This window comes from Rutilus rutilus (genome assembly GCF_951802725.1).
Source record: "Rutilus rutilus genome assembly, chromosome: 3".
Lineage (NCBI taxonomy): Eukaryota > Metazoa > Chordata > Actinopteri > Cypriniformes > Leuciscidae > Rutilus > Rutilus rutilus.
In genome coordinates this window covers 29,450,846-29,467,644 of record NC_140211.1, presented here as the reverse complement: position 1 = coordinate 29,467,644, position 16,799 = coordinate 29,450,846, and the positions used below count along the sequence as shown (strand labels likewise).

The 16,799-nt window shown below is 37.9% G+C and overlaps 1 protein-coding gene across 1 annotated transcript; it reads left to right on the top strand.

Moving 5' to 3' along the window:
* Positions 1–198: 198 nt before the first annotated feature.
* On the top strand, positions 199–14,003 carry nfx1 (nuclear transcription factor, X-box binding 1). Its single transcript, XM_084403597.1, has 24 exons — positions 199–402; positions 933–1,862; positions 2,497–2,658; positions 3,110–3,193; positions 3,352–3,457; positions 3,746–3,817; positions 3,907–4,046; positions 4,148–4,247; positions 4,966–5,183; positions 5,929–6,026; positions 6,113–6,143; positions 6,742–6,824; positions 6,908–7,016; positions 7,145–7,264; positions 8,806–8,885; positions 9,054–9,284; positions 9,724–9,797; positions 10,051–10,149; positions 10,484–10,525; positions 11,210–11,305; positions 11,720–11,786; positions 11,877–12,022; positions 12,147–12,251; positions 13,855–14,003. Exons 1-24 carry the CDS (start codon positions 381–383, stop codon positions 13,928–13,930), a joined length of 3,291 nt encoding a protein of 1,096 aa, XP_084259723.1. The 5' UTR covers positions 199–380; the 3' UTR covers positions 13,931–14,003.
* Positions 14,004–16,799: the final 2,796 nt, after the last annotated feature.

The window sequence follows — 16,799 nt, the reverse complement described above, 5'->3', positions numbered from 1 at the left end:
TTTTTCTGAAAATGACTTTTTATTTTTGTAATGTAACATTGTACATACAACTAGGAGTGAAAACCATAAATTGTACAAAAAAATAAGTAAATTCATTTTACATCTCGCCTATTTTGAGACGTAAAATATCAAGTGAGTCATCATCATCATCATAGCTGTGACGCTACAGTCACATGTCTCTCTGTCACCAACCTCTGTCCTCTGATTGGACAAACAGTTTCAGTACAACTAGCACAACTCAGTCCGGTGTAGTTCCTAATATACCGGTATTCATAAACTGTGTCTCTTTTTCTTTTTTTTTTGTGGGCTTCTCGGTGTAATTATCTCATACTCAGCAGTCCTGAAAAAATCTCGTCTAAACTGTCTTGAGTTCCGGCTGAATGGCTGAAGCCTTGGTTACAGGTAACGTAAGCGGTTATGGCTACTCACAGCTAACGTTAGCTGTAGTGAAGTGTGTGTGTGTGTGTGTGTGTGTTTACGAATGTGACGGTGAACTCACCCTTTTATCTCAGCAATATTATCTCAGTATTTGAGAAAATAAAATAAAGAGATGTTTTGTAACAACTTTACGCGATTTATTTCACAGTTCAGAGAATAATATTCAGTCATCGTCACATCACGTCACGTCCATAAGGTCGAAGTGGAAGGAACTTGGTTAAAAAGTGAAAAGCACGAAAGAGTGTCAGTAAATTCATGAATCATATTTCTATCTGGTCGACGACACTCGACAGACCTTCTAACACTATAGAGAAAAGCAGGTGACGTCTATTCTTTGCCATGTGACGTTACAGCATGTTGCAAAAAAGCTGTGTCAGTATCAGAGTCTACATAATGTCCAGTGCAAACAAAGCATCATGCTATATAGATAATGCTATAGTAATAAAGTCAAAGGGCAGAAAATAATCCTGTCAACCATTTGTCTTCACTTTTAGACACATCAAAGTTGAATCCAGAGTCTGCTGAGTTTATACCGCAAGCTAAAGCCAAGCAGCCCCACTCTAGGAGAAGTTACAGGCAGCTTGACCACAGTCAGGACTGGAGGGCTCAACATGTTAGGCCTCATCATCACTTTAGACAGTTCAGTGCGACTGATCACAGTCAAAATGAGTTTGAAAACCCTGCCAGCAATACATTTCCCACTCCTGACCTTGCCATCAGAGGAGGCTTAAGAGGTAGAGGCAGAGGTAGACAAATAGGAGGACGAGTTGATGGTGGGCGCAATAATGATCGTCAGCCTCAGAGTGAGAGATGGACAAAACGTGGAAGTGATAGTGACTGGTCAGGAAGGGGCCGTGGAGCTGGTGGTCCTAAGCGACCCAACACGCCCACTTCTAACAGATCGACAGATGAGGAGAAGAAGGAAAGAACAACCGTGGAAGCAGATGTAAGTAAGTCTTATCAAGACAGCCGACGGAAGAAGCCCAATAAAGTAAGAGCTGAGAGATCGATAAAGGAGCCTTTGCCCAGGGATAGGGAGGAGAACCAAGAAAACCAGGCTGCTGGAGGAGACTCAAAGCCAGCAGCAGTTCATGAACATCCAGAGCCTGAGCAGAAGAACCATAAGGGATGGAGAGGTGGAGACCGCCGCATACAGTCCAGTTCCCAGAGGAAAGGGCCGATGCCTAACCATGGGATTGAGGGTAACTGGAGAGAAAGAGAACCTATTCAGATTAGAGGAGAGGAGAGGAGAGGTGCAGAAGATGACAGTGAAAGACCTGAGGAGTCCAACAGGAACAGAGAGGGTGTGAGAGGGAAACGGGCGCTACTGCAGAATCCAGTGCCGAGGAGAGGTGGAGGGCATGAGCGAAGAACAGGACCGGTGAAATGCATGGAGCCTCCCAAAAGCAAAGAAACACAGACAGGTGATGTGCTTTAGGTCAGGAAGTTCACACAAATACAATTTCTTGTTTTGTTGTTGCACCTTTACAAATGATTGTCACTTCTCTAGAACCTTCAGTAAATGTACACCCTGATCGTAAATACTTGATAATTATGATAATTGGTAATGTATGATAATTAAAGGACACGTTTGCTGATTTTCAACCAGCTCTGTTTTGTTGCAAAGTCAGTATTAGGCTATATGTAAATTAACAATGTGCACTCCTTCATGTTACCTGTTGTCAGATCTACCCATTTATTTGACACAAAACATGTAATTTTGCATCATCCGTCGGACTTTTGACAGGTCCCAGGCTTTTGTTAATACTAAAGATTGCATTTATGCATTCTGACAGTCAGATGGACGGAGGGGTGGTGGTGCCCAGTGCATTATGGGTGTTGGAAGTTTTCCTACTTTTCTGGCAAAAGGGAATTCAACAGCCATTTTTTCTAGTCATTGAGCACAATAAAAAAATTAAAAAATGCTTTATTAAAAGCCCATCTGGCCAGCTGTGAATTATCCCTTTAATGATGGACAAATGAGTCTGACAGTTTTTCTGTCTCTCTTAATGACAAGCTTTTTAACATCTTCAACATTGTGTGTGTGTATTTATATAGGTTGTCTAATTGAGCAGCTTACAGAGGAAAAGTATGAGTGTATGGTCTGTTGTGAAGTCATCCGGGTTATGGCTCCGGTTTGGAGTTGTCAGAGCTGTTTCCACGTATTCCACCTTAACTGCATCAAGAAATGGGCTCGATCACCTGCATCTCAAGCTGATGGTACGTTAACCGCCTCTCACCTTGGATAGAGGACATTACCAAATACTGTATATAGTCATTAGAAGAGTCCCACTTCAGACTGCATATGTGCATTGGCAGGATCACCCTGAAATATCCTCTTTTTAATGCTATTTGAGTGTAAGAAGCAACATTTATGAAACTGTTTATTTCAGATTTTATTGTTTATTTCAAATATGTGATTTTGTTGAGAAATTTTGAGATTTCAGTATTTTCCCACTTAAAGTAGATAGGAGTTGGTCCTGCATGCCTGAAATAGCTTCCTGGTGGCATTGCAAGTATGGACTTTAACTTACTATACTGGCAGGCTACTGTATACAGGATTTAAAAAAAAAAAACAAGTGCCAAATACAGTGGGCTAACCCTCAGCAGTGTCTGTTGTACAACAGTAACCATAGTTTAATAACACATTTAAATGGTTCAATATTTACAGATGGCATTGGCACTGAAGGTTGGCGTTGTCCTGCATGCCAGCATGTGGCACTGAAAGCCCCAAATGTGTATACCTGCTTCTGTGGTAAGATTATTCTGTGTTCTACACCTCGCATGATGTTTTGTCTTAATCTTTCGAAATATAGGAAATGATCATTTGGCTTTATTTTTTTTTATGGATAATGCTGTGAAACTGAAGGTTTTCTAGATTTCTGTTTATTCACCTTTCATTTTAATGAACAGGGAAGGTGACCAATCCTGAGTTTCAGCGCACTGAGATCCCTCATAGCTGTGGAGATATGTGTGGGAAAAAGAGGAGTGGAGCGGAATGCAATCACCCCTGTAACATGTAAGCACAAAACCATATATTAACGATGAACAGTGGACCTTTTTTGCCTGTGTACATTTGCCAAAATTTCTCTGTGACCACACCATAAGAAACATCTCTAATGAATTTGAAACCAGCTTAATTAATATACATGCTTTCTTAAGTGATTACAACTAGTCATTCAGACAACTCGGTTTCTTTTTAAATTGTTTGCACAGCTGTGATTTTGTCACAGTGTAATGAAGTGTAATGACATGGGTCAATCCAGTGTTGACATTCTTGCATAAGACTTTCTCTTGTGCTTTGTAGCTTGTGCCATCCTGGGCCCTGCCCACAATGCCCTGCTTTTATCACCAAATCCTGCGTTTGTGGGAGAATGAGGTACTATTAACTATTTATAATTAACTCTGTATGAAATACTTTACCCAGAAATATGGAGGCAAAACAACAGCGTATTCTTGTGTGTGCAGTAAGCAGGTGCGTTGCAGTCAGGCAGGACCTTTGCTTTGTGAAGACGTCTGTGGGGCTCTTCTGAACTGCTCAGAGCACTTCTGTGCCCAGGTGTGCCACTCAGGGCCATGCCAACCCTGCCGACTTCGTGTCCAGCAAGGTCAGTACAGTAGTCCTTGTCATTTGATTGGTTTCAGAGTCTATACAGTAATCAAATTTTCTACGTGTTAATTCTCCAGCATTGTATTTGTACCCTTTTAGCCTGCTTCTGTGGTGTGGTGTTCAGGGAGGTGGCATGTGGAACTGATCATAAGAATTTTGATGGATCAGGATATTTCTCCTGTTGCAAGCCATGTGGGAAGTATGTTGAACGTAAAATCTCCTCACTTATCAATGTATGACATAGGGGTGGTGTACTGTATATGATATGATGATATGAGTAAAAAACAATAATGATATATATCACTATATAGTTATTTTTGCTTTAAATAAGGTAATGATATAAAAAAAATTTGATTCCATTGAAATTTCATTATTCTTATCACCATTTTTATTATAAAAAAACAACTAATACTAGCCTAAAAAAACTCTCAAGCTTCCTGAAGACAAGTGAACTGTGAGAAACCAAACTACAATAGAACAAAGACACAAATGAAAAAACTACCTGAAAAACTTCAAGCACTAGAAATACTACTTAAAATGTATTAAGTAATCAAATGTATAAAAAAAACTTAGATTTTGCTTTGTAAATTAAACAAAGCACAGCACAGCATCGTCACATGAGCGTAACCGCGATAGAGACGATAGTCCAAAATCTCTATCGACAAATTTCTACCGGTCAATCGTATCTACCGTTATAAATCGCCCACCCCTAATGTGACATTAAATTATTTTACAACATTACTCTATGCAGGGCCTTGATATCAAACTTAACTTGTGTTTTAGACTTTTTGTAAATAATGTGTTCATTACTTAATTTTGACCTTTTGGTTATTTTCTGAAGACATTTGTATTCATTCATTATGCATGCATTTTCAGTAAATGTTTGTGAGCTCTCATCTCTCAGTCTGTTGCTCTAGGATGCTAGACTGCCAGTCTCATCGCTGTCAGCAGCCTTGCCACCCTGGGCAGTGCCAGACGTGTGCACTCAGCCCCAAAGTGGTACTCAGTTGTTCGTGTGGACAGACACCACTCTCTAAGCTTCTAGAGCTTGGCTACCCTGAGAGAAAGACCTGTACTGACCCCATCCCCTCCTGTGGCAAGACCTGCAACAAACCTCTGCCATGCGGAGATGATGGTATGGGCCAGTTTTTTTTTTTTTTTTTTACATACATCGAACTGAAATATAAGTTAGTTGTTAAAATTATTCTTCTGATCTCAGTTAAAGTCACTATGAAATCAAAATTGACAGATCGTATTTTTTATGGAATATTGCAATGTTTAATATAAATGATCTATGCATGTCATGATTTTTTTTAATTAATGTGCCCTCGTAATCTTTAATCAAAAACATGAACTTCCCCTACCCCTCACAAAAACGTCTCTTCTTTGATATGGGACCAATAATTCCTCCCCTCCTGCAACCTGTCACTCACATGAGATCGAGGCAATTAGCAAATGACAATGATCAAATCAATTCCGATGGACAAAATCAAGTTCTGCCCTACATTTCTTTTTCTCATTCCAAAAGCCGTTTCACTTGGATATACGTCACAATAGGAAAGAAAAGGTTTTGAGAAACCTGTTTGGAAAGAGCTAGCAGAGTATTCTTGAGTCACACACACATTTATATAGTTTAGGACTTAGTTATAAGTGAACAAAGTCTACATTTTATTGTCATCTTGTTACTATATAGTGGTAGAATATTAAATATTTACATTTTTGCTCATTTCAAACTCAAGGAAAGAGTGTGTCTACAGTTGGGAGTAAATTTTTGACTTGCATAAATATTTGTCTTACAAAAGCATGAAATGTAACATTTTCAACACAAAACTGTTCAAAATGTTTATATTTCTTTTGCACTTGTGTCTGATCTGCTGTAGATTCTGTCCACTTGTGTGAAAAGCTCTGCCATGAGGACAGCTGTGGGCCCTGCTCTTTGACATCTTCTATTAAATGCAGATGTGGCAGTAATAGCAAGGTTGGACTGCTATTGTACAGCTGCACAAAAGTCAGAGAAGGTCTGAAAACTGCAAATGTAATTCATACTCTGTTTTTTCTTTATAGGAAGTTCCTTGTGCAGCGATTCAGACTGAAGGTAAGGCTTTGGGTGATTGTGATAACAGGGCGGTTATTTATGTAACTAACACTTTAACACATTATGGGCCAGATTTACTAAACAGGGCAAATTAGCATGAAAGCACAATTCCAAAAAAGCGCAGATGGTAGTGGAAAGTTCTGCGTGTGATCTACTGACGACGCGCAAATTAAAGAACAAAGACACAGTCGGATCATTTCCATAATGTCCAACGCAATCTACCAAGAGCAGCGCAAATAAGCGTCTGGTTTAAGACATGCTTTTTTGGGCAGTAAATAATGGCGCAAATACCAGTAAATTGACAACTGCAAACCTTAGTAAATCACCTTGCGTGATTCATTTAAATACTCTCCTCCCATAAATTTTCCATCTGAAAGGGAAACTCCTACAAATGCGTATGCAATAAGGTCAGCCACAAAAATAACTGTCCATGCCTTTTCAGCTCTAATTTTTCACGGCGGGTCGTTAGTAAATCCTGACTGTAGTTTTTTTTTAACGCCAGAAGAGGGTTTGCACTGGTGCAAGCTGTTAGTAAATCTGGACCTATATGTACTATTCCAGAGTAGCAAATGTAATGCTAATGTACTGTCCTCTATAGACGACATGGTGTTTACCTGTGAGAAACGCTGCATCAAGAAGCGCTCTTGCGGCAGGCACAAGTGTGGAGAGTTGTGTTGCGTGGTGAGTCTTTTATATTTTCATGAAAGTTTTATCTGGGTGCAATAATAAGACAGGTTTAAGTAAACATTCTCTGTCTTTATCAGGATATGGAGCATAAGTGCTCAATGATTTGTGGCTACAAGCTCAATTGCGGTCTACACCGATGTCAGGACCTTTGTCACCGTGGCAACTGCCAGCCTTGTTGGCAAACCAGTAAGCTTTACCACCAGGGTGACACCTGTATTGAATCTCAATTTCGCTAAAGAGCCTGGCCTTCAAGAACATCTTGATGTATGTCCATTCCTTTTCTTCATATCAGCATTGTGTGTGTTTATTCTAAGGCTTTGACGAGTTGGCATGCTTCTGTGGGGAGACTGTGCTCTTCCCGCCCATCCCTTGTGGAACCAGACCTCCTGAATGTAAAAACTTGTGTACCCGGAGTCATGATTGTGATCACCCAGGTACTCCTGCCTGCTCAGAAAATCACAGATATATGTGAAGATAGATTTATACACAAATACTGTATATTGATGATTATGAAAGTTGTCAGTCTGTACGTTCCCACCCATAACATTTTTCAGTTCAGATACAATTGCAAACATTGAAACATACTAACGTAAGTGATGATCTGAATCGTAAACTTGAATTACGTTGCATAAGGATGCATTTATTTGTTTAAAAATACTTCCTGATATATTTTCTAATAATTTTAAAAATTTAAAGCTGCATTCTGTAACTTTTTTGGGTTAAAAATGATCCAAAATAAAAATTTTAGCAAGTACATAACCATCCAGTGTTCAAAACTATCTGCTTGCCTTAGCTCGATTCAAAACTGTAAGCTTGTAATAATGTTTTTAATTCCAGTGGTACTGGTGGATTTCCGCGGGAAATTCGAGCATGTCTTTGCGTCGTTACGTCACATCTGTACACTTAAAGAAGGAGTCTCGGCTAGTAGGCAATATTGCGTGTGAGGATGTTGGAGGTGGAGATTTATAGCTTTTCTCACAGCACTTGATATAATTAAACTTATCAATTTGATGGCGGATCCAGAAAGGTTCAAACGACAATCACTATTGACAACTGAAGATTCACCCGTTGTAAAATGCAAAAGACTTTGGACTTCGGAGTGGCTACAGAAAAAAAGAGACTGCAACCGGCCCATGCGAAAACAAGGATAAATATCGGAAGGGCATTAACTGTATTCACGCAATGCTGATGTTGTTAACATTAACAATTTGAGAACAAAGTATAATTTGCACGGTTTGACGTGATATAAGCGATTGTTAGATTTAATCAGCCCGATTTACTGCAATGCTTTTTTTCCCATAGTTGGTCAGAACAAAAGTGGATGTTACTTACTTGTTCAGATGACATCTTATGTTGGTCATACTTCCAAAAAGTAGAATCTGTGATTGCGAATGCCAGTATCCACACCGGCGCGGTGACTGACAGCTGCACATTCTCCTCAAAACATTGGATGCCGAGGCACAACGCGCGTAAAGTTGATAATTCTGCGAATAACTGCAACTGCAGATTTCGAACAGAGATGGCGACAAAGAGGAAAAACTACGGACTGCAGCTTTAAAATAACAGTTTTCTATTTTAATATACTTAAAAATGCAATTTATTCCTGTGATGGTAAAGCTGAATTTTCAGCATCATTGCTCCAGTCTTCAGTGTCACATGATACTTCAGAAATCAATATGCTGATTTGCTGCTCAAGAAACATTTCTTATTATTATCAATGTTGAAAACAGTTGTGTTGCTTAATAATTTTGTGGAAACATGATATTTTGTCAGGATTCTTTGATGAATAGAAAGTTGAAGAGCAGCATTTATTTGAGATATTTTGTAGCAATGTAAAAGTCTTTACTTTCGATCAGCTTAATGTTCCCTTGCATAATGAAAGTATTATTTTCTTACTGACCCTAAACCTTTGAAAAGTAATATGAATTGTAAAGGTTGTGCAGCTAATGGTTTTGTTTATATGCTTTTCCCATAGTGTTCCATTCATGCCATAGTGATGAGAGATGTCCTCCCTGTACCTACCTCACTAAGAAGTGGTGCATGGGTAATCATGAGGTAAAAATACGGTTTAAAACAAGCCAGTCTTTTTTTTCTTTTTTTTTTAAGCTTAGCATTTGAAAAGTGGGTAGTTTTAAATGCAATACATTTCCTATCAAATCCTATTTAGCTCCACTCTATTCAAGGAAAGTTCCAAATCATCAGCATTTTCACATTTCTCCCTAGCAAAGGAGTAATATCCCATGCCACCTACAGGACATCTCATGTGGTTTAGTGTGTGAGAAGCTCTTACCTTGTACTTCTCATCGGTGTAAGAGGATATGCCACCGCGGGGAATGCCAGGCAGACGGAGAGTGTAAGCAGCCATGCACTCAGCCTAAACCTGGCTGTGGGCACCCCTGTGCTGCTCCCTGCCATCCAGGAATCCCCTGTCCTCCCAATATCTGCAGTGCCAAGGTACAGGCTTTCCCTCTTCCTAAAGCTACTCAGTTGGTTATTGATGGAACATGCAGTTATTGCTCAAAGCGGCCCTTTGTTTCCTCCGCTGTAGCCTGATATGATTCCCTGATTCCTCAGCTGCAGGGTTCTTGTTGTCTGGCACATGCTCACCAGACAAATGTTATAGACTAGATAAAGTATTGGGATGAAGCAGTCAATTATGGTTTTAACATACATCTATTATAGTTGTTTGTTATAACTTGTCACAATTAATCTTCAGATTATTTGTTGTTTTCAAGTGTGGAAAACCGATCAGAAGAAGTATTGCTCCTCAGCAATAAACAATTTTTTCGTAAACGCTTTCATTTTCTGTACACAATTATTCTTTACCAAAAAAAGCATCAAAATGGTGACCCTTACATTTTACTCACACTTATTTCCTATTTTCAATCTCTAGGTGGCACTGCAGTGTGACTGTGGCCGCAAGAAAGAGACCGTCCCTTGTGCTGATGCAGCCAGTTCCTACCAAAGGTTAAAACACGTCAAGCTATCAAAGCCTTCATAGACATTTAGTAGTGATACCGACTTAAGTTAGTTAAGCCTTGTGTTGATTAATTTGGCTAAATCACCAGCAGTTTCTTTTCTTTCTTATTCTTTCCCCCCCGCTAAACACTAATTGTGTGCAGTCACAGCTAGCCGATACATATAAAATGAATGATATACATTTGCAAATAAGACTGCTGCTAGCAATGTCAAACACAATTTTCATCTCTGTATTCTGCAGATATGCAGCTATTGCTGTGGCCAGTAAGCTGTCAGATATGCAGCTGGGAGAGTCTGTTGATATTGGACAGCTCACAAAGAAGGAGCAAAAAAAGGCCAGGTATTCTCGCAAACTAAAGCTTGCTAGACTGCTTGTTTTTATTAGTCGTCCAGAAGAGTAGTCTGTGGGTCAGTGTTTACCTTATGTGAATGACAGCATTAGTGATCTTTGCTGTTTCTGACAAGTTCAAAGTTGAAGGAGAGCAGGGAACTTGACACTCACCAAGTACAAAATGCAAGTAAAAACTGTTTTTGGTGATACATTTCCAGTGGCTGGTAACTTCATACTGTATGGAGCTCCATTTTAATAACTTTTACCTCAGAAGTTTGAAGTATGCTTTGTAATATGCTACAGTTGTGGAGTAACCTTTTTATTTGGATGTTCTCTTATTCAGATTGGAGTGTGATCAAGAGTGCGCTACACTCGAGAGGAACAGGTGAACTCAAGATGAAAAAGGCTTATTTAGGATGTGTTCACACTTGGCATGTTTGGTTAGATTAAAACAAACCCTGGTGTAATGCTCTGTTATTGCGAATATATGAACACAACATGGACCACGGACATGTAAACGAACCAAAAACTGGACATGATGTCACAAGATGCGACCCTAAAAAGAATAGAATGCTCAGGAATACCTGTTTTTTCTCATCATTGTTGCCCATCAAAGTTCGGTACAGGCATCAGTGCCCGGTTGCATAATGCACCTCAAGTGTTTTCCTCAAGTATGAGACTTAAGGTGTGATTTTCCCCTTAACTAAAGGAATGACTTCAGGGTGTTGCATATAATCCCTTAAACAGCACACACACTTAATTTGATCAATGTTTATGAATAAATGGCTAAATTACAATTCGTTTATCATTTAAAGTGGCCGATCTTGTTTTGTTAGAAGACTTTGATTGAACCTGCTTGCACCGTGTATAATTAAGGTGAAGTTTTCCAAACCTTATGTTGTACTTCAAATGACAGTTATGGGGCTTTAAATGTAGGACCATAAAATGTTGGTCCGGACCAAGTGTGAACACAGCCTTCCACATCATTTCCCTCTATCTGTGCCTGTATATATTACTAGATGTGTCTATGTGGGTGCGCTGGTTTTGATGTTTTCTGTTTTGCCTCTAGACGACTGGCTGAGGCCCTGCAGATTGATCACACAGTGGATCCCTTCAACAAGTCAACATCTTCCAAATTTACTGACTCCCTCAAAGAGGATGCAAGGTGGTTCAAATTTAAAAATAGTGCAAGAATGCATCAACAGAATAAATCTATGGCATGGCAGTATGAGACATCATGATGAAGACACCAACCATTTTACTGAAATACTTCTGTTGCATTCTTGAAAGCAGTCTTGCAGTTTTATTCACCACACTTAATAAGTTCTATTACTTGCCAAATGCTTCAAAAGGATCCATGCTCCGAACATAGAAATTGGGATCATATCCTTCTTTTAAAATGAACAAATTCTTATTCTTTAATTAATGTCTCATGGCTCAACAGCAGTAGTAACTGTGCACTAAAGCATTGGCAAGTGTTTGAAGTGTAGAATATACAGACAAATGTTAAATGTTTAGTCTACTACAGAGCCAAGGGAAGGCCTTATCACTCACACTTAGGATTTTTTTTTTAATACAGGAAAGATTTCAAGTTCGTCAATGAGGTTGAGGAAGAGATTAAAAATTTAGTTGAATTGGCTAATAAGGTAAGATGTAGACTAATGATCACACCACAAATAGTTCTTCGACTATCAAACATCATTTTTCAGAGCTCTGTAATTGTGTTTTTTCCTCAGGGTAAACCATCTAAAAGGAGTCATTGTTTCCCACCTATGAAGCGTGAACACCGGAGAATTATCCATGAGCTAGCTGAGGCATATGGTGTGGAAAGTGTCAGCTATGACAGCGAACCCAAGCGTAATGTAGTGGTCACTGCTATCAGGTATAAAATTTTAGAAAAAACTATTCTTTTGGTAAGCATAAAAGTAAACTTTGAGGATGACATATGCCCTGTCAGTAGCACTGGGTACTCTTGAACATGATTGTTCTATATGTTGTGTTTTCAGGGGGAAATCAGCATGTCCTAACACTACTCTGGCTGCTTTGATTGAAAGGGAAACTGTTTCCAGAGCCCCTCCTCCCATTGCCCACATCAAACAACACAACAGCAAGTACGTTCACACACACTTCTGTTTTAATTTTTGTTTTTGAAAGAGGTCTCTTATGGTCACCAAGGCTGCATTTATTTGATCAAAAATACAGTAAAATAGTAATAAAATATATAAATTTAAAATAAGAGTTTTCTATTTGAATATATTTTAAAAGTACAACTTATTCCTGTGATGCAAAGCTGAATTTTCAGTGTCACGTGATCCTTAAGAAATCATTCTAATATGCTGATTTGCTGCTCAAGAAACGTTTCTTATTATTATCAATGTTGAAACCGGTTATGCTGCCTAATATTTGTGTGGAAATGTGATCTTTTTTTTTCAGAATCTATGATGAATAGAAGGTTCCAAACAAGAGAATTTATTTTAAATAGAAATTGTTTGTAACATTATAAATGTCTTTACTGATCCATGTTATACGTTAGGGCTGCACGATATATCATTTTAGCATCGATATCGCAATGTGCACATTCGTGATAGTCACATCGCAGGATGTGCGATGTCAAGTATAGGGATCGTAATTGATTGTTTCCGGTTCGGAACGCATGTGATTCGGGGATTAATTACAAAGTTTAACCTTCATAGAGTGAAAGTTTATCACTTGCATATGTTTTTAAGTCCTGTCAGTTTAAGCGCAAGAAGACTGGAACTTGTGTGCTGTTTTCTGTGCGTGCACACAGAGCCGCACAGACACCACAGTCTCTTTCTCTGATTTTGAACGGACATGTGCACACAAAATTAAGTCACAATGTCTGTTTCCGCAAATATCTACGTAAACATCGTAGGTTATGTGTTGAACAATATGCTTATCTATATATTGGATCCATGCATTCGTCTTAAAGTGACAGCAGCCTAATATACCCACAGCTGTTTGTCACCACCAATGTTAATTAAACAACAAAAGAGAACCACTTTTGTAGCTTTAACAAAGATACACTGTATTAATTAATTATATTTAATTTATACAGTGAAAACTATACAGTGTTAATTTGCATTTGATTAATCAATGTCTGTACCTGAATACAGTTAGATCTACCTGAAAAACATAAAGCACTATACTTCTTCTATACTTGTTCTTTGTATCTTTGCTTGAAATTTGTTTATTATTTTCTATGCAGATGCTCTCTCCTACAATATTACCCCAGTCATTCTAGAATTATTATTTTTTTACAAATAGAGCTATTCAAATCATCTGGTGAAATTGTTTTCATGTCGGAATATATATCGCCGAAAAAATAAATATCACAATGTCAGTTTTTTCGATATCGTGCAGCCCTATTATGCATCGTTGTTGATTAAAAGTATGACACAAATCTTATTTACCCCATACATTTGAACGGTAGTGTATATGATTACTCTATAAGGCCCTATCGTAAATTATCAGTTTGATTATTTATATGAGCTGTTGATACTGTTATGATGTGGACTGTTTAAAGTCCTCTGGTAAATCCACACTCTCTTGCCATTCATAGTAAATAATACTTATTGGTATGGCCTGGACAGATGTTTTTTCCCAATCATTTTGTTTATCAATGTAATATGAATGGTTTTGTTGAGTGTAAAGTGTATCATAACTAATAAAGTTATTTATTCACATTTGTTTCAGGGCTGACAATAGTAACGCATGGATGAAACCATCTAAAGAGGAGCCCACAATTGATTATTTTGATGTGCAGGATTGATATGGAATTTTGAATAGTCACTGTAATAACAATCACAAAATAAAACTGTCCAAAGTCCATAGACTTCTTTTCACTATAGTGTCACAGTTCTGAACACAAAGAAAGTGAGAATCTACAGCTGTGATTTATGGACATGTTTGTTAGGTTTACCAAAGAGGAAACATATAGCAGTTAAAATTAATATGGTTTTTGTGCACAAGTTAAAAACAAATAAAAATACTGGATGTATCTGAATTTTTGGGGGTGACGCATTACAAGTAATGTGAGATATGTAATCAGATTACTTTTTTCAAGTAACTAATAAAGTAATGCATTACTTTAATTAATATATATATATATATATATATACATTTGTTGCAGTTTGCTTACTATTCTGAATTTGCATTTCACTGTTTTTATTCATTTTGAGGAATACTGAATCTGTTTTTGTGCAAGTGAGATGAGTAAATGCTTTCTCACTTTTAGTCTAGAACTACAATAACCATATAAATATATATATATAAATTCTCAAAATGAATAAAAACAGTGAAATGCTAATTCAGAATATTACGCGAACTGCAATAATTGTTAAATAATACAAATAAACTTGTATTTAATCTCACTTTATTAGCCAGTGTTTTTGCTGCTGACCTTCGATGATCTGATTCACCCAAACTAATAGGCAAAAAATACTTTAGATAAATATCACATTTGTGTTTCTTTTTTTTTTTTTTTTTGCTAAAGAGTGTTGAACTTTCTTCTTCTATGTCCTATTCTTCTGTGGTCCAGAATGGCAGCACAGAAGTGTTTGTTTGAACTGCTCTCTTTACTGTACAGACATGAATTTGCATTTCCTTCAGCCCGAGGCTTATTCATTTCACTTTTGATGTAAAAGGGCCTTTACATTTGCCATTTGTTGTTATAAAACAAACAAGCTAACCTAGCCCAGATGAGAAAAAGTAAAGGTAATGTAATGCATTACTTTTCATAAAAAGGAACTAAGTGAAGCAATTAGTTACTTTTTAAGGGAACACAATATTGTAATGCATTACTTTTAAAAAGTAACTGTGCCCAGCACTGCATCTGTATTTTGAGACTAGACTTTGACATCTGTCAGGAGTGATTAAGAGTGAATGTTAATGAAGCAAAGTTGGACATCAGCATCAGGAAGATTGCTGGTAGGAATCTCGTTTTTCCGTACCTTGTTAAAGAAGGTGAAAATAACTGCATCTCAGCCTCAATAAATACTTCTGAAAGCACAAATTTCTGTAGTTCATGTGACTTAAGTGTAAAATTGTGCACAACAGTAGTGGTTCAAACTTGTCCATATTCTGCTTTCCAGGCTTTGGGATTATGTTGCTTAGTTTTGCTTTATCCAAACATGAATGATATTGTGATGTTCCATCATAATTTAGTGACCCTGACGTCAACGTCTACTTGTTTCAAGAAACATCTTTAGGTTTATGGAAAGTTTCTCCCGAGGATGATATTTACATTAGTAAGGTGCTGGAAGATTGTTGGTAGGACCCTCATTGTTCATTGAATGTCTAGTAGTGAGACACAATTAGAAAATGAAGGGCCTCTGCTGCTGGACCCTTGTATTGCAAGATGCCTGATTGATTGGACATGGAAAAAAAATAGAAGCATATTAGAATCTTAAACATTTAAATCAGTGAAAATAAAAACCTGTTACCTGTGACCAGTTTTGGTCACCACTGAATAATCTGAATGGACAAAAACATATTTTACATTCCACAGAAGAAAGTCACTCACACAGTTTCGGAATAACATGATGGTGAGTAAATGATGACAGAATTTTCGTTTTGTGAGATATCATTTATAATCTTATAATACTAATTACACTTATAATAATTCCCTTTAAAGGGGTGGTTGATTATGATTTCACTTTTCTAACTTTAGTTAGAGTGTAATGTTGCTGTTTGAGCATAAACCACATCTGCAAAGTTACAATGCTCAAAGTTCAAAGCAAAGGGAGATATTTTCTTTTAAAGAAATTGCTTTTTAAGGTCTACAACAAACAGCTGGTAGGGACTACACGACATTCCTTCCGGGTTAGTGACCTCACCAACCCTAGAATTTACATAAACCCTGCCTCCAGAACAAGATTTATAGATTATCAAGACAGAATATGCTAATCAATGACTAGAAGATAACTACTACACATAAGCAACAGAAATTCATCAACTAAACATACAGAAATGTCCAGTTGTTTCTACATGTTGTCACTTCTTGAGTGTCTCCATAATTGTCCGGTTTGAACATAAAAGGCTAAAAGTTTTTGAAATTTTCAGTGCATGTGCGTGTGAGGTAAAAGAACATGAGCTCTTGAAGCTCCGCCCTCTGTGCCGGGAGCAGCAGCTCATTTGCATTTAAAGGAGCAGACACAAAATGGTGCCTTTTTGCTCACCCTCAAAAAGTGACAATTTTAACATGCTATATAAAAATATCTGTGGGGTATTTTGAGCTAAAACTTCACATACACACTCTGGGGACATCAAAGACTTATTTTACATCTTGTGAAAAGGGCATTATACCACCCCTTTAAGAACTCTTGTCAGCGTCACACGATTATCATCGTATGTTATTGTGAGGGGGAACCACGAACCAGCTCCTTGGTTGTTGTATTGTATCTTTGCAAATTTGTTTAATCTTTACTGCTGTCATCTCTTGTGCAGAGATTTTGAGGACTTTTCATACGCAAGTTGCTTATATTAGGCCTGTTCGACAAAGTTCCGACAGTATTCCGTCAGCACGTGAGAGTGACTGACTGTAACGGCGCGCAGGCTCAGCAGGGAGAGGCGTGCAATTTGATGACGCTCCCTCCAAACCCCCGAGTTTTATTCGAAACCGCGGTGGACAGGACGCGCAT